Source organism: Arthrobotrys flagrans (assembly GCF_004000055.1).
Source record: "Arthrobotrys flagrans strain CBS H-5679 chromosome Unknown unitig_8, whole genome shotgun sequence".
In the NCBI taxonomy this organism is placed as follows: domain Eukaryota; kingdom Fungi; phylum Ascomycota; class Orbiliomycetes; order Orbiliales; family Orbiliaceae; genus Arthrobotrys; species Arthrobotrys flagrans.
In genome coordinates, this window is record NW_027137553.1 from 3,159,466 (window position 1) to 3,184,313 (window position 24,848).

At 48.1% G+C, this 24,848-nt stretch overlaps 8 protein-coding genes across 8 annotated transcripts; 4 read left to right on the forward strand and 4 right to left on the reverse strand.

The window, feature by feature from the left end:
- Positions 1-8: 8 nt before the first annotated feature.
- DFL_007390 (uncharacterized protein) lies at positions 9-3,157 on the reverse strand (the record flags this gene model as incomplete). Its single annotated transcript, XM_067636966.1, has 7 exons — positions 9-857; positions 941-1,322; positions 1,379-1,457; positions 1,515-1,990; positions 2,066-2,286; positions 2,337-2,797; positions 2,896-3,157. The coding sequence occupies 7 exons, from the start codon at positions 3,155-3,157 to the stop codon at positions 9-11; spliced, it is 2,730 nt and encodes a 909-aa protein (XP_067488529.1).
- A 3,652-nt stretch (positions 3,158-6,809) lies between these two features.
- DFL_007391 (uncharacterized protein) lies at positions 6,810-9,078 on the reverse strand (the record flags this gene model as incomplete). Its single annotated transcript, XM_067636967.1, has 4 exons — positions 6,810-6,873; positions 6,939-7,438; positions 7,501-7,887; positions 7,942-9,078. 4 exons carry the CDS (start codon positions 9,076-9,078, stop codon positions 6,810-6,812), a joined length of 2,088 nt encoding a protein of 695 aa, XP_067488530.1.
- A 918-nt stretch (positions 9,079-9,996) lies between these two features.
- On the forward strand, positions 9,997-12,493 carry DFL_007392 (uncharacterized protein; the record flags this gene model as incomplete). Its single annotated transcript, XM_067636968.1, has 9 exons — positions 9,997-10,201; positions 10,287-10,452; positions 10,683-10,808; positions 10,871-11,037; positions 11,108-11,164; positions 11,241-11,808; positions 11,877-12,048; positions 12,112-12,288; positions 12,362-12,493. 9 exons carry the CDS (start codon positions 9,997-9,999, stop codon positions 12,491-12,493), a joined length of 1,770 nt encoding a protein of 589 aa, XP_067488531.1.
- A 469-nt stretch (positions 12,494-12,962) lies between these two features.
- Positions 12,963-17,336, forward strand: DFL_007393 (uncharacterized protein; the record flags this gene model as incomplete). The annotated part of the gene is made up of 6 exons (XM_067636969.1): positions 12,963-12,984; positions 13,298-13,471; positions 13,533-13,585; positions 13,654-15,534; positions 15,596-16,315; positions 16,377-17,336. 6 exons carry the CDS (start codon positions 12,963-12,965, stop codon positions 17,334-17,336), a joined length of 3,810 nt encoding a protein of 1,269 aa, XP_067488532.1.
- Positions 17,337-17,882: 546 nt separating this feature from the next.
- DFL_007394 (uncharacterized protein) lies at positions 17,883-19,149 on the forward strand (the record flags this gene model as incomplete). Its single annotated transcript, XM_067636970.1, has 2 exons — positions 17,883-18,188; positions 18,277-19,149. 2 exons carry the CDS (start codon positions 17,883-17,885, stop codon positions 19,147-19,149), a joined length of 1,179 nt encoding a protein of 392 aa, XP_067488533.1.
- Positions 19,150-19,293: 144 nt separating this feature from the next.
- On the reverse strand, positions 19,294-20,261 carry DFL_007395 (uncharacterized protein; the record flags this gene model as incomplete). Its single annotated transcript, XM_067636971.1, has 2 exons — positions 19,294-19,398; positions 19,464-20,261. The coding sequence occupies 2 exons, from the start codon at positions 20,259-20,261 to the stop codon at positions 19,294-19,296; spliced, it is 903 nt and encodes a 300-aa protein (XP_067488534.1).
- Positions 20,262-20,791: 530 nt separating this feature from the next.
- DFL_007396 (uncharacterized protein) lies at positions 20,792-22,238 on the reverse strand (the record flags this gene model as incomplete). The annotated part of the gene is made up of 3 exons (XM_067636972.1): positions 20,792-21,532; positions 21,612-22,110; positions 22,177-22,238. 3 exons carry the CDS (start codon positions 22,236-22,238, stop codon positions 20,792-20,794), a joined length of 1,302 nt encoding a protein of 433 aa, XP_067488535.1.
- Positions 22,239-22,986: 748 nt separating this feature from the next.
- DFL_007397 (uncharacterized protein) lies at positions 22,987-24,471 on the forward strand (the record flags this gene model as incomplete). The annotated part of the gene is made up of 4 exons (XM_067636973.1): positions 22,987-23,183; positions 23,256-23,711; positions 23,786-23,912; positions 24,256-24,471. 4 exons carry the CDS (start codon positions 22,987-22,989, stop codon positions 24,469-24,471), a joined length of 996 nt encoding a protein of 331 aa, XP_067488536.1.
- Between the last annotated feature and the right edge of the window lie 377 nt (positions 24,472-24,848).

Genomic DNA, 24,848 nt, shown 5'->3' on the forward strand with positions numbered 1-24,848 from the left:
TTGACGATTCAGTGCGTCCGCTGATGCCCAAAAATAGGCTCCCAATCCTCATCATTCATTCCCATCTTCAAAAAATCGTCTAGATTCACTGGATATTGGCTGTTCGATTTCACTTGCCCTCGGTCTGTACCCGGCGTGGCCTGGCTGAAAGTTTCAAATGGTATGTGGTCATGATCCCCGCCTGGGGTTCCGGCCACGGAAGCCGACAATCCCGTAAAGCTGGCTCCTGGGTTTCCAAACCCGGGGTTGTTGGGATTCTCAATGGAGTAAACGTAGGGTGGAAGGGGCCCATAAAGTTGAACTTCCACGTTATCGAAGGAAGGGCTTCCTCCTCCACCAAAGCTTTGTCGGGATGGTCCAGGTGCCAGTCTGGCATCCCGGTTAAATGCGTGGTCACCTGGGCTTTCACCGCCCAATGGAACATCAAACATCATCGCTTGGTTACCATATGCGAACGCATTCGAGGCGGGAAACATCAGGGCGTTTAGGTCGGGCATTCCAGTAAAGCCACCGAGGTGCTGTTGCAACGAACGCCTCGAATCTTCCGCCATAGCTGTGGGAGATAGTGCAGCCTGCCCGAGTGCCAAGCTTTCATCCGAGCTTCGTCTTGCTCCTGCGTCTGGTAGGTTTACAGGTGTCCTTACCACTGTTATCCCGGGGCCTTGGCGTGAGTTAGTGATAGGGAATGTATTGGACCTGACCGATGGCTGATCTACTTGGGTACTAAAACTTCCAGTTGCCAGCAGTTGATCCACACCGGAGAGCGGAGGTGCCGGAGAGGTTGCTCTCCCACGTTTCTTGGTTTGTGCTTTCCCGAAACCCTCGCGGAGGCGGTTGGGTAATTGTTCAAATAAGGGCTGTGTCGGTTAGTATAGAACTATTATTTGAGCCAATGGGAAACGGGTTGTTTCCAAAGTATTTTGGGGGGGGGGGGGTTTACCTTAAGAGCTAGGGAACATCGCTCTCCCGCCATACTCGAATCTTTGAGAGAGAATATACAATCCTTACCAATTGTTGCATCCCGTAGAACAGCGGGGGCATCTGGGTGTGTGATGTTTTCGAGGACGAAATATAGAAGCGATAATACCGAGAAAAAAGTAGTATATATCAAAAACCAATATGCCCCACTTAGGATATCGCTTTCTCTCATTTGTTGGCACAGATGAACGATCTCCCGGCATGTGTTAATACATGCAGCGGCGCTCGCGAAGGGTCTCTCATCGCGGACCCGACCGTCCCGTGGCTGGGCGACATAATGTATGAATGGTCTATAAAGCATCATTCTCACATGTGCAAGAGAAATCTGAAGAAGGTATTGAGACCTTGGAAAAATGAGCGAGGTTCGAACAGAAAGATGCGATTGGCGGTACGAACACACCTTAAAAACCGAGGAGGCGAATCATCTCCTCTACGCAGATACGGAGGCAGTTCCTCTTGCCATTTCGCCAGGTCTTGTTCTATCCCACGTACGACAGCATAACTTATCATATATCCGGCCCGTTTACCATACGTACTTGGCTGGAGGCCTTTGATTGGATATATTTTCTTGATGACTTTCCCAAGAATCTGAATAAGCCTAGTGTGGGCGTTCGCTGCCGAGGTACTATTCGGTTCCCCCAAAGCCCCGGGTGTTATCCCATCCTTCGTTATATGTTGGTCATCAACTTCTGTGGGATATTCTTGATCAATGTCTTCATCATGCACCATCCTCGGCAATCCAATCAGGGCACTGATAGAAATATCCATTTTCTGAATTGTGCAGAATATTCTTTTCCTGATTTCAGCTTCTATCGGATCAGGAAAGGGTATCTTGCGATGAAGACCAAGCCTGAATGAAGCACTAACAGCAATACCGATATAGGAATAACATGTTGCTAGCTTTGCTGAGGACTGAAGGAAAATAATCATCAACAGAACACCTTGAAGGGATGTAACGTCTCTACAGTCTGTGATATCCGTCAACTTCCTCCCGGCGGCAAAATACTTAGCTCTAGAGTTCATTAGCTATCTCTGATCCATCGATAAGACGGGCATCTTGGGTACTGAACAATCCGAATCAACTCACCCTTCATCAAGAACATTCGAAATCCCAAGTTTATCGGATTTCCTCGTGAACACGCATCCGATTGCAAGTACGAGGTAGAATACAGGTAGAAATGAATGTTCCTCATTACCATATTCTTCAAAATCACGAGAATACAACCGATCAGCAAGGCTGTCGAAAGTTGGGCGGTGAATGAAACGAAACAAAAGTAGTGCTTCGCCCAGGCAACTGTTGGCGAGCTCCTGGGCAGTCTCTCTTGGGGGTAAAGGCACTGTATCCAACAAATAGTTACTACTAGGCGACCCAATATTTGAACGTGTCGGCTCGGGAAGGGGCGGAAGGGCCGTAGTCTCAAGAGTGTGGTGGTTCCGACCTCAGGACCAAGGAGGTCACCAAATTGCTCCCGAAGTTTGTTTAAATAAGTGAATCCAGAAGAGTGCCCGTGGAAATCAAGCCGCCCGGATTCATCTAAATCGAGCCTCCCGGTAGCTTCTACCATTGTTTCGAGCAAGGCCTCCTGATCGTGTGGATGATCTGGAACGGCTGTAGGCGGAAGCGGTTTGTTCATCGCTGTCTTGACCGCCTCCTGGACCCGTGGGAGCGTTTCTGCCTCAAAACTAGGGTGGTCAACATCCATGTCTGGCAATACGGATTTGAAGAAAGAGTCAAGCCGTTGTAAGCGGCCCTCTAAAGCTTCAATATATTGCGGTGTCGGGTTTCTGCGTCTGTTCGAAGGTTGGTCGTACGTGCATTCTGAATGGGGTCAGCAGTGCAAAGGGGTCAATTAGCTTCTTATGGAGTCCAATTCGAGTAATATAATTGACTACAAGGTGTCAGGAAAGTCGCCTTACCGTAGCTGTAAACCGAACAATGAGTGCAGGGCTGAAGCCCGTCACACTTGATCTTCTTCCGCCGGCAACAGTCGCAAGCACGGGTGACACGCCTTCTCTTTTGTAGCGGAACTGATTTTACAAGGTTGGAGGATGAGGAGGAAGCGGGAGCTTTCGGGGTAGTGCCAGGGCCTGCGCTAGCCTCGTCCCAGCTCTCTCCGATGGGGTCGTTTTCAAGAGAGGATCCATCTGAGGATTCTCGGTCGCCATCACGATCTGCCATTACCTAGAAACGAATCAATACCAATGATAATACTGTTATAGGGTTAGAAGGCAGGAATGCATACACCATCGGTCACCACCTTCGCGGGCTAGCTTGGTGGAGGTATCTGTGGAATGATTGATTGATTGATTTCCTCTTTTTTTTTTCTTTTTCTTTTTCTTTTTTTTTAGAGTCGAGTAGTCTGGCTGGCCTCGAGACTCTAACTCTTAGGGAAGATGAAGGACCCAGAAAATAAAAGTGTTGAGGCTGTTGCAATATTGGCGTGGCTTGGCTTTTTCTTTGTCAAACCGATGCAAAAACAGTGTGTTGTATGTCACCTCACTTTCCGACAACACGAAGGGAAAAAGTAGAGGATGCTGAACTGAGGTGCGGTATACAATAACAAGTATCCAACAGAGCAGATCCCTCGTCTGTAGAAAGGATTGGTATGGCCGTGGGGGGGCTGAGCACGACACCGGGCTAACTGAGGCGACGTGTGGGGCGCTGGAGCCGAAGGAAGGGAACCGTATTCGGCTTTTCTCCTGATCTGATCTTGCTGGACGGGACGATGATGATGCCCTGAATCTTCCTGACAAGCCGACTCTCCCGGGAAATTTATATTTATAACTCTCCCTGATGTGGGCGAGAGCAAATTGGTGCGACGGGGAAAGAAGCAACTCGACAAAAGAAGAATTGACCGCCGTGGTGTGAATATAAGAACCCAAACGACAAGCAGGTAGTTCATTACTTAAGCATTTTTAGCTTAAGTCCTTAACTCCCTCAAGAATCGTACGAAAAAAACAAAAAAGCGGAAAGCGAAAAGGTAGAAAAGCGACAACGGAACGAGCAAGACCAAATGGTCTTCCCTCCACGGCTAATTTCAAAGGGGAGCAGATGTTAAGTGTGCCTGCACATGCTCATGCTCGCCGGAGCTGTTCTAACCCTTACTTTGGGAAGCTTTGGAGTTGGTTCGATCGAGTTAACTTCGGGGCCTGGCGCATGAGTTATATCCATGCTTTTAATCTGCATTTATGTACTGGATAACTTACATAAGTATTTATCATATTTACATAGTACTTATAGACGCCACCAGCGAAAGGGCAGATGACGCGGAGCAAGCCATTACTACTACGATAAAGTAGCCGTTAACCGCTGGCCCTAAACCCTCATGGGTTCATTGGGCTCACCCGCGGCGTATTGAAGGGCAATCACCATTGCCATTCAGGACACCTTGAACCCTTTATATTGCTAAAGTAGAATGGGGTAACATCGGATGGGATCCAGAGAAACACGCTGCTCACACGATGACCCCCCAACCTGTGGTTTACTTTTTCACCTTTTCCTATCTACCTTTTCCCCAATCGACTGCCCCAAAGCAGCACTGCATGTCAGGGTTGAGGGGTAGTGACGCGGCTTTCTCCACCTATAGAACGGACATGGTTGTGAGCTTGTCTTGGGCCATGCAGGCGAAGCGCACCGGGCACTGAAAACGTGGGTTGCCGGGTAACCACGAGCACTTCTTGGCAAGCCACCTACGTAGCTTTACGTCGGTGTGGAACCGGGGCTTTTCCAATTGGTTGCGGTTGCTTTCTGCAGCCTTCGGAGAACGGCGCTGCGGTTTGGGTAAGCCTTTTACCCACCGCACAAAATTGCGCACCAAAGTAAGTTGAGTAAGCAGCAAAAGCAGGGCTACCACTTGCTTTGAGGAGCAGAGCACGGTGGTTTTACTTTTAGATCCAAGGCCTTTTGGCGGAAGATAGTGGACGGTCGCAACTATGCAGTTTGGGTCGGGCAGCCTTTCTAAAGTTTGGTGGAAAGAAAGCTAGAAAACCAACCTGTTGTATTTTGGAAAATTTCCTTTCAACCCAAAAGAATCACACATCAATCAAAAGTCCACGAAAACACGCCAAGATGGAATGAATCATGGGTGCTGGTTCCTTTCCGCAAGACCCTTAACGGCCGTATCATACACAGCAAGATCCTAATTGCATGTCCCGCATGGAATTTGGCACGCCAATTCAAAAGTTCGCGATGAAATTTTGGCTTCTCACCTTAGGCCTAGCTAGAGTTCACAACGAAGAAAGATCTTAAATACCTTTCCCTGTCTTTTTTTATAAAACCCCTTTCGTGCTGGCCTTGCAATTGGGTAGGTGATAAGGCGGAGCGAGTAATATACATAGTATTAATTGATTTGATGTGTAGAATATTGGTGCAAGGGTCTAATAGTTCTAGCACGCATTAATTACACTTCCTATCTAATTAAAGTCCCTCGAGAAGCGTTCTTTCACATTTAGTAATAAACACACAAGGGTCCAAGCATTTCGGACGGGACGAGCTAAATTGTCCCAGTGCTTGTGCATGTACCTATGTACTTGCTTGGGTAAGCTCTCAGCTACGGGGAAGGTTTTTGCGGTGGTGCTTCCGTTTTTTACCTTGATACCCAAATATTTAAGAACAGGGGCACATAAGCACATGTACCAGCTGCCTGTCTGTTTGTTGAGTAAAAATGTTAAGACAGGGCCTTTGAGTCCCGTGTCCTTGTATAATTACTTGGCCGCCGTCCTGGAGGAGTACATCCTCAGCTCTTGATGACATGATAATGGTAAATGAGGCATTGCGATCCTCGAGGGTGCCTTGATTTCAATTATGGTGGCCTCACAAATTTCTGGATGAAAATTTTGCTCCCGAGGCGGGGTAGCTCAGTTTTTACCCCTAGTGCGGCATATTCTCGAATCAAAGCGCTCCTGAGGGCTTGCTTGAGCACACTTCATATTGCGCCGACATAAGCACTTCTCACACATGTACCATGCTAATAATGCATGCACTTCTTTTCCTTGATTTCTCCACATGTGCTTTTAGCACCCAATCCCATCCAAGAGCTTCATGCGCATACATGCGTGGGGAGTGCATGAAGGAAGGTTGGGAGGTGGTAAAATATAATCCACTACGTGAGTAGATGGTAAGTACTTTACATGTATGTTTACCAAGGTCGATATTGCTTCGAGGCTGGGTCAGCGATTCTGTACAACAAGGAGCTATACTGGTTTAAACATGCTACCTGGCCCAGGACTATGTCAGCGGCGTTTTTGGGATTGTCCTCCCGGTGGGCCCTTTCCAGCACCATGAACCAAGTGGGGTACTCTAATCGCTGCGTGGCACGCCGAGAAGAGCTTAGGATATCAAAATCAGGGTCTAGAGGAATCCAGGGTTAGGCCCCTTAGGTGATCCCTACGCTGCGTCGAAATAGCGGAGATTTGTACACATGTACCGTTCCAAGACACCGGTGATTGGTAATACTGGGACTCAAGGCTACGCTCAAACCGCAGGCTGCTTTGATGATTAGGTATCAGTGGGTTGTTTGTATGCACGTTTGTGTAACGGTGCTAGAATCTAGAAATCAAAACCGAAATGGATATGGACAGAGCCAGGGAAGGACAACACTATCACGAAGAACCCAACAGAATGATGTTACAATAATCAGATTTGCAATCGATGTATTGATATCTATTTCCAATAGCTGGTTTACACCCGGACCGAAAAGGCATTATATCATCACCAAAAAAGCCGTCTCACTTGCTAAGGAATTCGCGATGCTAGCCAGCTATATTACCTGAATGCTAACGAGAGGGCGCAGAACTCCAATTCAACCGAGAACACACTTCGGGCTGGTCATTCAGGGACGTGTCGGCTGTGTCAATCCAGACCGGGCGTGAAATTTACCGATTTTTTGAAATCCCCTGGAGTACCCGAATTTAGAAATCTCTAGCATAGGTACGAAAGGGGATCGAGGGTAGTATCGTACCTTGAAAGATCAATACCAGCAAAATCGTCTGTATCCACCGTGTCTGCATCCCCGTCGACGTTCATCGGAGGGTTGGGCGGCTCGGATTTGACCGGGCTGTGTTTACCCCGAAAAATATTATCCTTATCCTTCACTGGGCTTCCGGCCTCCCTAAGTTTACTTGCGATAGGAGGAAGGGGCTCCGGTGGGCTACTGCTTCGAAGGTGTGGGCTTTTAATAGGTGAGCTATGATCTGGTCGTCCCGGGGTTAGGAAATTGAGATATTTCCAGAAAGGGGCTGGGGACGACGTCGGTAGATAGGAAGACGGTAATTGATTAATGGATGGCGGAGCCAGATGCGGGTTTTGTTTTTGGGGTGCTGGGGTGATAGCTGCACCGGCGGAATTAAAGTTATCGACGAAGGGAGAACTAGCTATTCGGTTGGACCTGTCTCCCGAAGGCGATGCTGGTAGGTCTCCGATTGATGCATCACCTATAGTGTCATCTTGGGCGTTCTGTGTCTTTATACATTTATACTGTTAGGTGAGTTTCGGTAAAAGTTTCGGACAAAAGAACAATGTACCTTATTTTTAGCTGCCGCGCGGGAACTGCGATCAGGGGTAAAGGCTTCCTTCGGTGTCACAAGGGTAGGCCTTGATGCTGAGAGTGGTGGAGGAGGCGTAACTGAGCGAGGAATGGGGGCGCTACTTGTCTTCTGACCCGCGGAGGTTCCAGGTTGAGAAGATGGGTTGGTCGAGAAGGAACCCTTCATATTATTGCTCGCGGGCGATTTAAGATTCGGAGAGAGGACCTTATTTGTTTTGCTGACGGAGCCCTTTTGTATCTTTTTCGTGTATTCTTCTAGATAGTCTGGGGCTATCTGCCACTTCATGCCTTTCCCAGGCTCGTCCGTCCTTCGAGGAACCTTTTGGAAAGCTTGGTTAAGGGATAGGTTATGGCGAATGGAGTTCTAAACCATTTGTCAGGTCAGTTTGACTTTACACATCATTGGAAGTATACTCACTTGCCACCCAGAAGCTGCGAATCGATAGAAAGCATAATTTTCTTGGATCCAAGCGTATATGTTGGCCAACGTCAATTTTTGGTCCGAACTTGATAGAATGGCTTGGGCGATTAATATAGCGTAGCTTAACGGAGGTTTGATCTCCTTTGACGACTCGAGAGAGTAATCGATATCCTCTGTGGACTCAAGCATTAACCCCCTATGGTAGCTGGGGCTAGTATGGAGTTCTTTGTTCAGCGCGGCCGCTGCACTCGCGGCATTTGATTGGGGAATACTAGATGGTTGGCTGCTTGAGCTGCTAGGAGGCTGACCACCTAGGCCTTGGATTTCGGATTTCCTCTTCAAGTTCGACGGCTTCCTCTTTGATTTGAGAAAACCGGTTTCGGATGATAACTGTGTCGATTCTGGGAGATTTTCCTGGGAGTCCTGCTCTGGCAGATATTCCGCTTGGATTTCTTGCACACGACGAAGTACACTGTCGACAACGGCTGGAGCTTGGTCGGGCAGGACAAACAACATTTGCACACCAGCTATTTCGAACATGCTCCCGCTACGAAGTGGAACGGTCATCCCTCGCTTGTGCTGCTCATCGTCGACTTTAACGCCGTTCCTTCCCAAGACCTCCAAAATCCAGCATCTATATTCCACCGTGTCGTACTGAATCACAGCATGCTCCCGAGAGACTAGTTTACTAGGGCCGAGATCGATGTCGACTTCTTTCTCAGCCGGTGCGGGAAGCGGTGGGCGTGAGTCTGGAGGTCGGCCAATGGAGATCTTGAGATCTTTGACGTAATATGTCCAGTCTCTGCCACAAATTTTTGCATAGGCAGTGACGCCATCCCGATGATCACGAGCGTTCTTATCGTTCGCGTGATCGTGGGCGGCGACCACCTCATTGGAAGGAGCACCAAGGGCTGATATGATATTGTTGACTTGGTATTCGGACAACTGGGTAGAGTTCGAGAACGAGTCAACCTGTGTTGAGGTGAGCGGGATGAGTTGACGAGGAATTTCACGAGGGTTGGAAGGCGGCAAATCAGTAAGGCTAACCTTTCTGCGTTTGTTGGGTACATCCGGTGAGGATAGATGCCCGCCTTCACCACGGCTTCTAGTCCGACGATGTCGTGGGCTCTGCATCACAAAATTAGCAGGACGAGGGATATACGGAATCGATTTTGGCGATAAGAGGGAGGGGAAAGGCCAGACGGTATTCCAGCCGGACCTGGGCCTGAGAGGCGATATCGGGAGGGGTGGAGATTTTTTGACGAGTCCGATCAGATCAGAGGAATTTAATTTTTGGTGTTGCGGATCGCGTCGAGTCGAGGTTGTGGCAGGGAGACGGCGAGGCGAGGGGGTTGGCAGGCGCCCTTTTTTAAAAAAAAAAAAAAATTTTTTTTTATTGGATTTTATTTTTTAATTTTCACTTGTAAAATTAAGAAAAGTACTTGGTGGGCATAGAGCGGTTTCTTTCTTTCTTCTTTTGGGATCGCAGATTTAGCTAGGACACAAAGAATCTGTATCGATATGCAAACTGCGATAGGACACGAGACAGGATGCGATTCATCCGTACAGCTAGGTAAGGATGTAAATGTAAATATAAGTATAAAATAAGATGGACGAGAGATATGGGCGTGCAGGGTGAAGCTTGATGTTGATGTCGGTGCCGATATTACCTAAATAGTAGTAAATGAGTAAGTATAAGAGAGAGTTGAGGAAGAGGGGGAGATTTCAATCAGATGCCCCAAACAAGCACTGTAATAGGTAAAATGTATGGGTTTGGAGAGCATGCTCTTTCTGGACATACGCGTTCCAAACACGCTTACCACATCGAGCACTCTGCATAATTAAGCCAGTACCAAGTGCTTGCCGACTTATTAAGGGTACCTTACTCGAGACGACTTGATAATAACTGACATTTAACACGCCGGAATTGCAAGAACGGGATCGATTGATATTCACACACCGTCATATTTTACCATTTCGCCCTCTCGATAACATCCTTGCCTCCCATAGCTGGACGCTCGTGTGATCTCACCGTATTTCCAACAATCACCGATGGCGGCGAGGGCGTCCCGAACACGTCCTCTGCATCTCTGCCGTGGCTTTCGTTCCCCGCCATGGCCAGCCGCACATTGGACGAAGCCAGGACTGTCCCATTTGATAAAAAGGACAACTGCCCCTTTAATTTATCGTCGATTCCAGTCTGGTCACGGTACCCCGGGAGGGACAGGTGGTGGGAACGACTATCAATTAGGCCCGTGTAAGCCGGATATCACTCATGACCGTTTGCATGCCAGCGGAATCAATATTGTGAAAATCGACGCTTCTCTAAACTTCGCCCCCAGGCCAGGAAGTCCAACCCCAGCCGAATACCCAGTCCTGGGGTGAATCTGGACGATACGAAGAAGAAGACTCCCGTAGTTACAACAATCAGAGGCATGACTGGCGACAGACCGCCTATCGCATGATAGAGAGTGCAGCAACTACCGGCACCTCTCTCGCCATATTGGGGTAAATAAATGGACTCCGTATTCCTCTATCCTTCTAAATACCTAGTACCTAGGCAACTTACTGTTTTTCTCTAGTCTTGCGGGTTTTGGATATCATAAGTTGGTCTCCCTCTGAGCTCCTTTCCTCGCGATGATTGCCCGCTCGGCCAGCCGTCGCGTTCGGCGGTCTCATCACAAAGAGTCAATGTCTGATTCTATGGTTTCCCTCTGGAGACATTGACTAGCTCTTAGATATTATAAGCATGTGGTTCTTGAGAAGATTAACAACGCCTTTGAGCCGGGTGACCCGGTCCTTGAGTTGGCTGCTGCCGGCAGAGGGTCTACTTCTGTCGTGCCCGGCGGCACTGAGAAGGAGTGGTGAGTAGCCGCGTTTCTCAACCACATAAACATAAACTCTTCCTCGATCTGACAGGCAGCAGGATCGTTCGGCCCGAACAAGATAAGATCGATAAGGTCGTCGCCGGTGAGGCTAGCGGCCACTATTATCTCCTATTGGGAGAGAAGGGGTGCGGGAAAACATCCATGATACTAGATGCTATGCAGAAGGTTGACGGTCTTGGGATTGCAATGATGGAGTGTCATGCAGGTCGGTAGCAACTTCGGACTCTTGACTGACCGAGGCACTGACTAATCAACAAAAAAAAAAATCCCTTTAGATCTTGAAATTTTCCGGATCCGTCTGGGAAAGGCTTTGGATTTTGAATTTCACGAGGGTATGTCTGAGACAGTTTATTTAGCATGCGCTCGTAGAAACGCATGGTCGGTCAGTACTGACGGAGTCAACCACAGACTATATCGGTTCACTTTTCTCCATTAGAGGGCCAAGGGACACTACCGCGCTTCTTGATATTGAACGTGCCTTCAACAAATTAGAAAAAGTCGCCCTGAGGCGAAAAAGGCGCACCGGCCAACCGCTTGTGCTAATTTTTAATTCCATGCACCTTATTAGAGACGACGAAGATGGCCTCGACCTCATCGAATTACTCCAGCAAAGGGCCGAGGCATGGGCTGCAACTGGGCTGTGCACTGTACTGTTCTGCTCGGATGACTATATAGTCTACGAGAAGTTGAAACACTATGCATCAAGAATGGAACTTATCACCGTCCAGGACTTACCCAAAGAAATGGCTATATCTGCATTGCGGCGGTATCGAGCAAAACACCACGCCGACCAGGACATGGAAGGCGATTTAGAAAAGATCTACCAGTTAGTTGGGGGCCGCCTATCTTACCTAAGTCGTGTTGCCCAAGCTTCGAATATGGAAGCCAAAGCGAACGAGATTATTGAGAACGAAGAGCGATGGCTCTTAACAAACTGTGGTCTTCTCGGAGAGGGCCAAGATGACGACGTGAACGAGTAAGATGGTTGATTTTTCACCAAGTTAAAGCATCGTATTCAAGTCTGGCTGATAATTTATCGCTCAGGTACTCCAAGTTTGCATCCGCTGCCATGGTTTTGTGCAGAGCTCTGGTAGCCATGGAAGATGAGGTTGAAGGCGGCACTTACAACGAAGACAGAGGGTGGAAGCTACCCCAGATCCCGTTGCACATCGCTAGAGAGATCATGACCAGAGCGGATTTCATACACCGATACGATGTGTGTCCAACATAGCGCCCACCCTGTTCTTCCCCGGCCACACCACTAATGCATATATCGTAGCACCTGAATCTATTCACCATAGATAGCAAAGCCAACGTGAGAGCGGATTCGGTGCCCATGGCATTGGCAATGAGAAAGGTTTGCAAGGATCCAAGGTTCAATCAGCTTTTGGAAGACTCCCTGGAACGGATAGGGGACGTTGAGAGCTTGGGCCGTACTCGAGAAATTACTCTCAAGGTAAATATTTTCTTTGATTACCTCGAATTCGATAGTATAGGGAACCTGAAAGCTGACCGTCAACCATGAAAAGGATCTATGGGAGTCGGGGAAGTATGAGTTCACAATGCGGAATGCGAAGGGGTACACGGACAAGGTCATTACATTTACTGCGACACCTGCCGAGAAGCCGGACGAGGACGAAGATCCCAGTGATAAGAAGTGATTTGTATAATACCGTACCCCGCAATTCTCATACTGATGTCTACATATACTACATATACTACATATACTACATCTACATCTACATCTACATTCATTTACATTCCTATAGATAAGTACTTGCTTAAGCGTCCGAATTTCTGGCCAATTAAGCTAAGCGCAATAAGCATGGCCGGTCGTGTGCCCACCCCCGGGCCCGTCGGCCGAATGGCAGGTACGTACAAGCATGGCATGTCTCGCGAGATGCCATGCCGTTCACAGCAAGTAGGTTTCGGCTGCAAATTCTGCGTCAGAGGAAAAAATTTTGGCGTTTAGCAACCACGCTGCAACACATTCATTCGATCATTCACCCATTCCTTCTTTTTTCAAGAACAAAATCCCAGCCTTCTCACTCATTCTTCTATCCCTCAACCACGATATTGGTATCGCAGTTCATAGCGGTGCCTGAATAAAAGCTGCTGGCATAAGTCAAAATGGCACAACCAGCGGGGCTTGGTAAGTGCTCAATTGGATCGCCCGTCTTCATCAACCATGGCTTCTTTCCCCTTCATCCCGCTGCATCCGTCGTCTCCAGAATGCCACAAAGTTCCCGCGATGTTATCCCTGGTAACGTCAAGCCGCTGTGGTCGTGCTTTCTCATGTTTCCGTTTCAATAACATCCCCCTTGTGAATTCTCTTTTAAGAACACTACCCCTACTACACAGCCTAACCAATGCAATCCCATGACTTCTATCCCTCAATCTATTGCTCTAACGAATTAGTTTTTCTAACCGGATGGATCTAACTGCCTGTTCGATGTCTTTTGTAGATGCGCCAGACCGCCCAAACGCTGAAAATAGCGTTACTAACGAGCCTATCGAAGCTCAAGAAATCCATGCTGTGAAGTCCAGTGCTTCAGAAACGGAAGCCGCCCCAGCAACGGGTGTCACTGGAACTGATATCAACGGCCATGGGGACATTGACAGCCCTCATGCTGATCAGAGTATAACTCCCAGTTAATTCACACCTCCGGGTTTGCCGATGCTAATGACTTGGTTAAACAGTGTTCCAGCTTGTTGTGAAGTTACCTCATCATCCATTCAAGATCCATGTCATGGTATGTCCCAAATTCTCAAATCGCCTCTCTTGGTTTCATTCAAACCAGCTTAACGTTCATCGCTTTAGGTCTCGACGCAAGAGCAAGTACAGGATATCCGTCAATCCATCATAGAACTTCCAGATACTTTCCAATACTCTTGCTTCCACCTCGAGCACAACGGAGAACGAATCAATGACTTTGTCGAGCTTTCCGATGTCCCCGGTATCACGCCAGACTCAGAGCTCGTCCTCGTCGAGGATCCATACACCGAAAAGGAGGCTCGGATCCACTTACTACGAGTCAGGGAACTCATCGGTGCTACCGGTACTAGGATTGATCTTATGGCTGGCGTTAACGCCGGTCAGACTCTTTTCTACAACATCTTTGATGAGCTTGAGACAACCGGGGCTAGCCGTGCACATCCAATGGTTGACTATGAGTTCGAAGCACCGGCTTCGCTTCTCGATATGCTCCCAGCTATTCCTCAGTTGCCCCCCAAGACCATCAAAAACCTCTCATTGTCACCATGGAACCCTCCTCCACACAGTCTACGGCAGCGGGGACACTTATTATATATACAAGCAACCACCTTAGAGGGGGAACAATTTCACATTACTTCCCATGTTTCAGGGTTCTACGTCAACCGTTCAAGCAGCAACAAGTTCGACCCATTGCCGAAAACCACCCCCCGTGGATACTCTGCCCACTCCCTGCTCGAGTTGATATCTCAGTTGTCTTCTGAATTCCGCACGGAATTCAAAAAGCTGCACGAGTTCCAGTCTAAAAAGGACCCACTCATAACATTCCAACCAACCAACGCTATTCCAGCATCTCCCTGGCTTGTTCCCGCTCAATCCTCTCCTTACTTTTCCCATTCGGCTGATATTTCCCGATCCCAAGAAACCTTCTTGATTGCTGGAACCGAATCCAACGATACCCTGAGAGACTTCAATGAGGAATTTCAATCAACCCGAGAGTTACCAAAGGAGACGGTCCAAGAGCGCGTTTTCCGAGAACGCCTTCTTTCCAAATTATTCGCCGACTTCACAGATGCCGCTGTTAGAGGCGCTGTGCTCATCGCTAGAGGAGAAGTTGCCCCTCTCAACCCCACTGAAGGAAGAGACGCCCAGATATATGTTTACAATAACATTTTCTTCTCTTATGGTGCAGACGGCGTTGGTACTTTCGCCGCAGAGGGTGGTGACGAGGCTGCTAGGGTTGCGACAGGAAAGGACATCTTGGGAGTCAGGATGGTGAACAACCTGGATATCACCGGACTCTCGACACCCGGGACAGTAGTTGTGGATTATCTCGGCCGGAGGATCGTCGGCCAGAGTATAGTCCCTGGCATCTTCAAACAAAGAGAGCCCGGCGAAACTCAAATTGATTATGGCGGTGTAGAAGGAAAGGATGTTATAGCTTCGAACGAAATTTTCGTTCCTACGTTCGAACAGCTCAGCAAAGCAATGCGAGTTAAATCTCATCCTGTATGGGACAAGGAGGGCTCCCGACATGATCTTGTCGCGAGCGTCGAGACCAAAGGTCTACTAGGTACCGACGGGCGGAAATACGTGCTTGATTTGTATCGCACCACCCCGCTGGATGTTTTATTTTTGGAACAACATTGGGAAAACGAGGAAGAGGATACACGATACCCTCACAGAATGGCTGTCTTGCGCTCCGAGCTTATCGATAGCATGTGGAAGGTTAAAATGAGGCAATATGTTAACAACGATCTCGAGAAGAAGAGGAAAGAAGCGGAAGCAAGCGCTTCAACCGACGGCGACAAGGACAAAAAAGAAGAACAGGAAGCTATTGACCTATCAGGGCTCACGTTCTCTCTTAACCCTGATGTTTTTAGTGGGCAGAAGCCACAGACTGACGAGGAAAAGGAGCAGTTTGCGAAAGACGAGGAGGACGTTCGACAAGCCTGCCAATATCTGACGGATAAAGTCATTCCAGGGCTCGTAAGTTGAACCTCCCTCTTATCCAGGAAACCCTGCCTAACCGGAACCCAACATTGATCAGATCGACGACCTGAAAAAAGGCGACGTGGGATCGCCCATGGATGGGTACTCTCTGTCCAGGCTAATGCATAAGAGAGGGATCAATATCCGATACCTTGGAAGCATCGCCGCTCTCGCGATCTCAGAAGGACAGAAATTACTCGCTGTTAAAGTATTGGCAGAACAGGAGATGGTTGCTAGAGCATGCAAACACCATCTCAACTCTCTGCTCAGGGATCTCCCAAGCCCTCTCGTTACGTATTGCATAGCTCACTATCTCAACTGCTTGTTGGGTACCCGCCTTAACCCCAATCCTAAGGCTGAAAAAGATGACCTTCTATGGACGGTTTACTCAAAAGGCAGATTTGAGTTTGAGGCCCTGACCCCAGCAGATGTCCAGAAAGCCATTGAGGTACAAGTTTTCCGCAGGTACAGGTTCAAACTTGCCGAGTCATGGTGGACAAACATCAAGCAAAAACAACTCCTGCGAGAAATTTCATTAAAGATGGGGTTTCAACTCTGCGCAAAGGAGTATGCCTTTGACAAGACAGCTGCAACTCCTCCTACTGCCCCCCCACCCACTCAACTTGCTACGAACGGCCAACCCAAGCAAAGCTCAAAGAAAAAGGGCAGTCAAGCGCAACCGAACGCCGCCACCATCCCAACCGTTCAACAACAGTTAACCTTTACGCAAGAAGACATTGTCAATATTGTTGCTATCGTTAAGGAGGCCTCACCCAAGGTTAGTTTCCACTAATTATATTTCGATATGTCTCAAATTCTAACGTAACCCAAAATCTCAGAGCCAACTTGCAGAAGAAGCTCTGGAGGCAGGACGCATATCCATTCTGCAAGACCAAAGAGAGCTAGGTCAAGAGCTCTTGCTCGAATCCTTGTCTCTGCATGAACAAATATATGGTATTCTCCATCCGGAGGTAGCACGAGTGTATAATGCTCTAGCTATGATTTACTATCAGTTGGACGAGAAACCTGCTGCCGTGGAACTGTCCAGGAAAGCAGTTCTCGTGGCAGAACGGATCTTAGGGGTGGACAGTGCTGAGACCATTCTATCCTATCTCAACTTGGCATTGTTCGAACATGCAAGTGGGAATACAAACGCCGCCCTAGCCTTGATTCGCCACGCCCTAAAGATGTGGAAGATTGTTTATGGAGAAGGCCATCCGGACTCAGTTACTACCATGAACAATACCGCCGTCATGCTACAGGCCTTGAAGCATTACCATGACTCGAGGCTCTGGTTTGAGGCTTCACTCAAACTATGCGAATCCATCTTCGGAGCATCGTCACCAAACACTGCAACTTTGTCATTCCAACTTGCACAAGCCCTTGCTCTTGACAATGAATCTAAAGGAGCAGTGTCTCGGATGCGTGACGCTTATAACGTTTTCCTCCAGGAGTTCGGCACGGATGATAGGAACACGAAAGAGGCAGAAAATTGGCTCGAACAATTGACACAAAATGCTGTCAGCATCGCAAAGCAGGCCAAAGACTTACAGAATCGCCGCCTCAGACGAGTTGCCATGACGCCAAGAGTAACGCTGGGAACAAAACCACAGCCTAGTCTAGGGCTTTCGCCAGCCGATTCAATCAAGCCCGAGGACCCTATGGCGAGGGAGGGTATTGATTCACGTAGCATCGACGACTTGATGCGGTATATCGAAGGCACAGATGCGAAGAAAGCGCCTGGATCGAAGAAACAGCCCGGGCGTGCCAATCCCAAGAGACGAGGCGGGAAAGCTTAAAAAAATACTCAGCATTACCATATAACTGCGATAGTGTAACAACATCAGAACACCAACCTTTCGAGTAACGAATAGACTCCGCTCTTATCGCATTTGCTTCGCACGCATATGCACATCGTACTAGAAAGGTAATTCGACTGTAATATAGAAATAGACATGATCTGGACGCTACTGTAAATTAGTATTCTTTGTATATACTTTGAAATCTTGGACAGTAAGCGTGTGCGAGGCACTTTACTCAGTCTTTCATTTGAGTACAACTTGTAAATAAGTATAAGTACTTAGAAGCAGTTATTCAGAATCATGTTTCTCCTACAATGGCCAATTCATAGTAGACAACCCCAAGTCTGAGCTCGGTGGCACCATAGCCCTTGTATAGTACTCTGTAGAAAGATCGAAGTTTGTTTAGCACAACACCCTTTTCCCAACAAGGAATGCTTGTAAATACTTTTAAGTACTTTCTTACATACAAGTAGCTGCTGGATCTAAAAGAGAAAAGAAACGACCTCAACATGCAATAAACATGGAAGATAACATCACGAAGGCATGATATCAACAGTCGGCTTTCGCTCCCAAGCTGGGCACCGCACGGTGCAAGGGGCCCGACAGCAATTCGTTATTGGGAAACTTAGGTGCCTCCAGCATCGACGTAACCTTGCAACCGCCACCAACGTTGAGCTAGGAAGCAGCAGCGTATCCATCTCCCGCACAGGAGGAGCGGGCTCCTTCCAAATATTCGATAGACATGTCAAAAGGCTCCAGCGTGACAGAGCAGCGACAAATGCGGAAGAGTCCAGGAATGTTGACTACTTACGAGACGAGGTGGCAAACAGACTTGTGGAAAGACTATATGTAGGTCCTACCCTTCCTGAAGAATCAACTATACACGATCTGGTAAATAACAAGTGTTCCCGCCTCTTTTGGCCATCTTCATCATAAGGATATCAATAGATCATATGGGCATGTCCTAGATCTCGGAGCCGGGGCCTGCCATCTTGCACGGGCCCTACACCGACCTCATCCAGGGCTTGATCCTTTCGCAAGCCGCATCAAGCACCTCACCTCAGCGGAGCTTTCATCGAAACTTCTCGATAGGGACCCAGACTCGTATGTCATACCATCAGAATCCCCAATGAAGTTATCTCGATTAGCACAAGACGAAGAGACTGTTTTATTAGCGCCACCTTCCCAGGGTGGGCTGTTCGAGTCGAATACCTTTGACGCTGTGATATCATGTGGGTCTTTACACTGGATAAATGACCTCCCAGCGGTTCTATCTGGTATAAACCGAGTCCTAAAACCCGATAGCCCGTTCCTTTGTGCGATGTTCGGAGGTGATACTCTTTATGAGCTTCGTACATCCCTTCAGCTCGCGGGTATGGATCGGTTGGGCGGTGTTTCGCCCCATGTATCACCCCTAGCGGACGTTCGAGATATGGGGGGGTTACTTCAAAGAGCAGGCTATAGGTTGATAACCATCGATATTGACGATATCATCGTCGATTATGAGGATGTTTTTGCACTTGTTAAGGATTTACAAGCGATGGGTGAAGCAAACGCAGTTTTGGGGAGAAGAAAGAGTCTTGCGGGTTTGAACAAGGATGTTTTGATCGGACTGGAAGGGATTTACAAAGAGCTACACGGGGGAGCAGGGGACGGTGGATCTGGTGGTGGAGCAGGCATCCCGGCGACGTTCAGGATTATATACATGATCGGATGGAAAGAAGGATTAGGACAACAGCAGCCACTAAAGAGGGGTAGCGGTGAGGTGAACTTGAAGGATATTCTGGGTGAACAGGGCGGACTCGGATAGGTGCCTGATCTTTTGCCGGCCTATTGTTCACGAATCTATATCAAAAACGGAGGTAGAATGCCAACCTGGGAGCAAAAAAAAAAAAAAAAAAGACTACAGGATAAAGCATGTATACTGTTGGAAGGACAAAAGTCTTGTTGGTACTCACACCGTCGGTGTTCCAAACAACTGTCTTGCCTGTGGATTCAACGGAATCATGTACGCATATAATATGCTCCATTCAAAGAGCGCAACGAACCAGCCAGAAACCTACATGTCTGCCGTATTAGCTTTGGCTTACGCTGTGATGTGAGATAAAGAGAGAGAATCCATACCTTCTCAGACCATGTGTGGAAGTAAACACTAGTCATCAATAACATCCACCACCAGAGCCCCAGTATACCCCAGACAAACCAATGCACGCCGAACCACTCAGTCATCAATGGTGTTAGATTTCTGGGACCGACGGTGGCCCCCCACATGCTATCTACGAGCCTCGGTAATGTTTCCGCCCATAGAAATAAGCTGGCATGAGTGAGCATGAACGCATGCCCCGACAGATCATGACCGCCGTCCCACTTGCCCCCAGTACCTTTACACGCCGCTGAAGTAAATGCCTGCTCGGCTTTGGCAGCCAGTGTCAGCGGTTGGGTGTCATAATTGGGACGGCATGCGCCACCGGTAACAGTGAAAGTTCGATCCATTAACGGAGGTCCGAAAAACCACTGGGTAACCAGAATCCAAGCAAGAGTCGCAAGGCCCCACCGTATCAAAGCTTTCGAGCGCGCATGTGTGGCATTCGGGTGGCGTAGATTGGCGATATGAACGAGGAATGCGACGGTGGTCCAAAACCAGCCTATCTTAACAAATAGTACATTAAAAATATTGTTCTTCCTCGAGAAATATGACGCCGATTGTCCAATGGGCGATATTATGGAGAAGAGGGATCCTAGAACGATGGTAGCCGGGTAGATCAACGAGAGGAGGATGAGAATATGGTGGTGATTTTCGCTGGGAGGTGTATCGGGATACGGTTGCGATGCGACCAGTTGGGGGGATGGGGGGGCCGAAGTTGTTGGAGTCGCTATCTCAGGGCCAGAGGAAGACGAATCCCGGTCTTTGTCAGACGGCATCTTCTTGATTGGAGGCGAGGTTGAAAGGTTGGAGAGAAGAAGAAAACGTGACGAAATGTTGTCTCGACGTTGTCTGAAAGCCAGCCAAGCGAAGCTGGTTGGGAAAATCGAACATGGAGGGTCTCAAAGGACGATCTAGAGATAATGTTTGCGACGGAGACTTTTTATAGATGGCACTTCTTGGTGATGGAGAGAGACGGCCTTGTCAGGACGAGGTTCGGGTTCCATGGGATGGAGATGGAGATGGAGGTAGATGGAAAATTCATAGTTGGAAATTTACTTGGGAAAGAAGGGACGGGGTGACGTATATGTGCATACACCACGGCTTCGCCACACAACCAAGTGCCCGGTGGCGCACCATACCCGTGCACACTTAAGCAAGAGTATATATATTTCAGAATGGATATCTCGTAATTTAGGCAAGCAAGTAGGTAGCAAGAGGTATAATAGGTACAGGTGGAAGGCACACGATTAAAAAAGCCAAGTAAGTATCCCCCTTCATATTAGATCACCTCGGGGGTAAAGGTAAATTAGTATATTCCGGGCACTATCCTGCTCCTCACAATGCTAGTGTACCTCTTCCAGTCATCGCCGTACTTGATCCGGCAGTGCCCATCGTCTCTTCGTTCCCGATTAATCAAGAGAACAGCAAAGTATCCAACATAGAAATAGGTCACCCAGGTGCTAAACCCGGTGGGTAGACACCACGCCCATCCCATGATCCAGTCTCCCAGATAATTTATATGGCGTGACATACCCCACCACCCGGAAATCAACAACTTTCTCCCTGTTTTAGTCTCAATATACTTCAAATGCTTGAGGCTGGGATCCTCTGGGTTCGTTCTGAATGCATTCTTCTGACCGTTCGCACCACGGAAGATGCAATACCCTATTCCCTTGACGAGTAAAACACCAGCGACACCGGTGACCCCGAGGTCTAGTGGATACATGGCCAAGAATCTTCCCTGAAGAGAATAAGTGAATGGTACCCAGGCAAGGTCTCCAAAGCTTAGCATGTATCCAAATCCATCAGAAGTAATATCCATGGTCGTGAGGATCGCAGGCTCGTTCCAGAAAGCGTCAAAAATGTACCAAAACTGGAATATATTGACTAGAATCATCGAATCGGTTACACGACCGATCGTTTGGAATTGACGGGCAGCAAAGGCGAGATTGAGTATAGCCCAGCCCATCATTCCAGGGTGAAGCTCACAGAATAGTTTGATATCTAGCTTTCCAATCCTAGGGTTGAGTTCCCGACCAATAAACCACTACTCCAAGTGTTAGTCCCTTGCTCATCGTCCTCGATAGAAAGATATGATACCCCCCCAAAAAAAAGACTGAACTTACATCGTAAAGATGGTTTCCGGTATTTCCTCCAGCTGCAAGAAGAGGTTTTGAAGGCCTGAAGGAGGCGAGGTAGATGCCACAGGCTAGGACAAAGGAGAATAGATTGGCAGCCGTGAGCAAATGTAGATAGTGATCCCAGACCCAAGTCCAGAAAGGCCATTCCCATCCATTGAGATATGTACCGAAAGCCAAAGCCCCCATCATGGGGATAAATGTTTCGAGGGCATTGAGGTTATAGACCAGACGCTCTCCGGTCTTTAGAGGAGTGCCTATTCGGTCCCGTACAGGGATCGTGACGTTTAAGAGGGCGAGTCCAAGGACGTAGGCGACGAAGTAGCCGAAAACCTCGAGAGAGAAGAATTGTTCCCTGGTAGGAAGAACCTGCTCGACGTATTGTGCCCAGTTGAGGTGTGTCGGAGGGCACCCGTGTTCATTGCAGCCGAAGTAGAGGAGGAATGAGACCGATGGTGCGAGGATAGAGATGGCACCGACTCCGAGGCTGTGTGGACACGAAACGACTGTTGTTAGCTACCTGATACTCCATAATATAAAATAAAAAACTTACGGGCCAGCAAAGTCATAGCCATGGCTTCGAGCTTGTTTGTCGACGACACCCTTCGCAGCCATGATATCGGTTTGGACGGGAATTATTCCAATTCCAAGCGCAATTCGAATTCTAACCACTACGGTCGGCCCGGTTTAGTCCAGGAGAGTGCGAAGGCGAATGCGAATGGACTGATAGTTGATATCCTATTTGATAAATATAATGTGGTCGAGGTGGAGTTTAAGTACCCCGATTTTTTGCACAGGATCGCAAAATGACGACCGGCGTTTCGGTGGACTTTAAGCCGGGGGGCGCATTGCTTCTCATTGGATACGCGTACAATCTACTAGCTCCTGGGTAAAAAGTACTGAGCTAGGACTAGCTAAAGATATGACACTCATTGGATGTTGCATGTTGTCCTGTATAAGTCGGCCTTTGAGGTTGTAAATGTTTAGTTTTAGTTGTATGTATACTAAGTACTTAGGTGCTTGAGTAAATGTTTAGGAGGTATACGTAAGTAAGAACATCATCAACATTAAACCGTCAAAACATCACCAGCATTCCTTCTCCCCATAACATTTCATTCCAATTTACCTTCACCAGAAAAAAAGAATCCGCCGGGTCCGGTCCAGGATGACCGTGCAAACATTTCGATAACTACAGCTTATATATATCTCTCTCTCTCTTTTTTTTTTTTTTTTTTGTTCCTTTTCTTACGTATACACCCGCCTCTATCCCTCTGTCCCTGTCCCTGTACAGGAATCCAAAATATCCAATAAGTATATGTATAAGCATCCGCATCTCTAGCCTTAATTTAAACTTCGGATCAGAATGTGGCGCCCAGGAGGCTCGCGGACTTCGAATTTCCTCGCTTCCGCTTCCGCCATTGCCGCCCTCCTCATCGGCCTGTCGCAGGCGAACCCCCTCGCCGTACTCTCCGAGGTTCCCGACCCGCCCTGCTCTGCTACCTCAAACAGAACTGGTACTTTTGTCGACCTACATTCTCTGATTCGGAAAGGTCATGACGAGTACGTATATATCTTACCGACTTCTGGTTACATCTACTTGTAGTCAACTAACCATCGTTACGACCCTCACAGCAACTATCTTGTCTCCGGCTACGACTATAACTCCAATTTCACCCTCAATATCTGTGCTCCCGTCCTATCATCTGATGACCTCGATTTTCACGCACTCTCCGACGTTCACAACGTCTCCGCATTCTACCGGAAAGGTGGAACGACATACGCCTTAGGACGGGCTTCCTCAACCCCAAAGTTCCGAGGCAGGAAGTTGATCCTGGAATACACCGGAGGAAGTCTCTGTCCCAAGCTTGATTCCGACGGCGCTCCCATTGAAGGAAAGGATAATGAAGATGGCTATAGAAAAGGCGCTTTGTTGTCTTTCACTTGCGACAGGGAGTTGATTGGCCCTGCGAGGGTCAGCTTCGTAGGCCAGCAGAATGAATGCAGCTACTGGTTCGACGTAAGAACGTCGAGCGCTTGCGCTACCGTTAAGCAGCAGCCTCTGGGCCCTGTGGCCATCTTTGGCATTATGTTAGTCACGCTCTTATCATACCTATATACCTCGCTTGCTGCACTGTCACCTAACGCGCGGGTTACTCCTCTAGATTTCTCGTGGCATTGCTGGTATATTTTATCGGCGGTTGTTTTTATCAGAGAACAGTCCTGCATGCTCGTGGTTGGCGGCAGGTTCCCCATTGGCAAACATGGCTCGGAGCCCTCAATTTCATATGGGTAAGGAGATTACTTTTCCCTGCCAGATGGTTTTCGTTCCGTCGGCCGGGTTGAATCCCCACGCCTTTGTTGTTTCTTTTCTACCACCAGTCCTCCTCCTCACCTATCCTCCTTGCGCTGGTTGGAAATTCTCTTCTTCTTTTTAGACCTTATCGGTTTCCTCCTAGCCTGTTCTAAAAGTATACACCTGTATTAAGTGCACCGATATCCGTATATATAGCACAGATTGTTGATCTACACTGTTCTTTTCCCACCGCAATTGAAACGCTTCCCCTTTCTCTTCAAATGCATACCCAGATTTAATACTTTGTGGAAGCTAATATTCGTGGTTTCCCTATTGTAGGATGCCATCCGGATATGTTTGTTCTCAGTGATGAACCTATGCGGCCGCCTGGGAGGTCGTGGACGTACGGGCAGATTCGGTCAGTACACCCCTGCTTCTGGCGAAGACGGGAGGTTCGGAAGGGCGGGTCTCGCAGCCAGGGTCGATGAATGGGCGGATGGCGAGGACGAGAATAGGCTTATAGATCAGCTGGATGACGAATGGAGCGACGGCTAGCTCCGTTCTACCCATCGTCTGTATGTTTTTTTATTTTCATTTTATTTTTTTCTAATTTATGTTTTGCTATTTACTCGTTGAAGTTAATAAATATATCCTGGCATGTTAGTTCAAAGGTGCTTAGGTCGTGGGCTTTTTTTTTTTTTTTTTTCCAATTCACTTTCAATTTCCGAGCTACCTCTCGATCTCACTATTTCATATACGGTCAGTGTCAAAGGCTCAATAAATAAAGCTCCCTAGAACGGGCTCGCAAGGTGGTTCTATACAGCCTTTTATCTACAACACGTTTCAATCGGACGATGTCCATTGTGGCGTATAGTATGCACCAAGATATGCATATTTCCCCAGACGAGTTCTGACGGATCCTCGGATAAAGC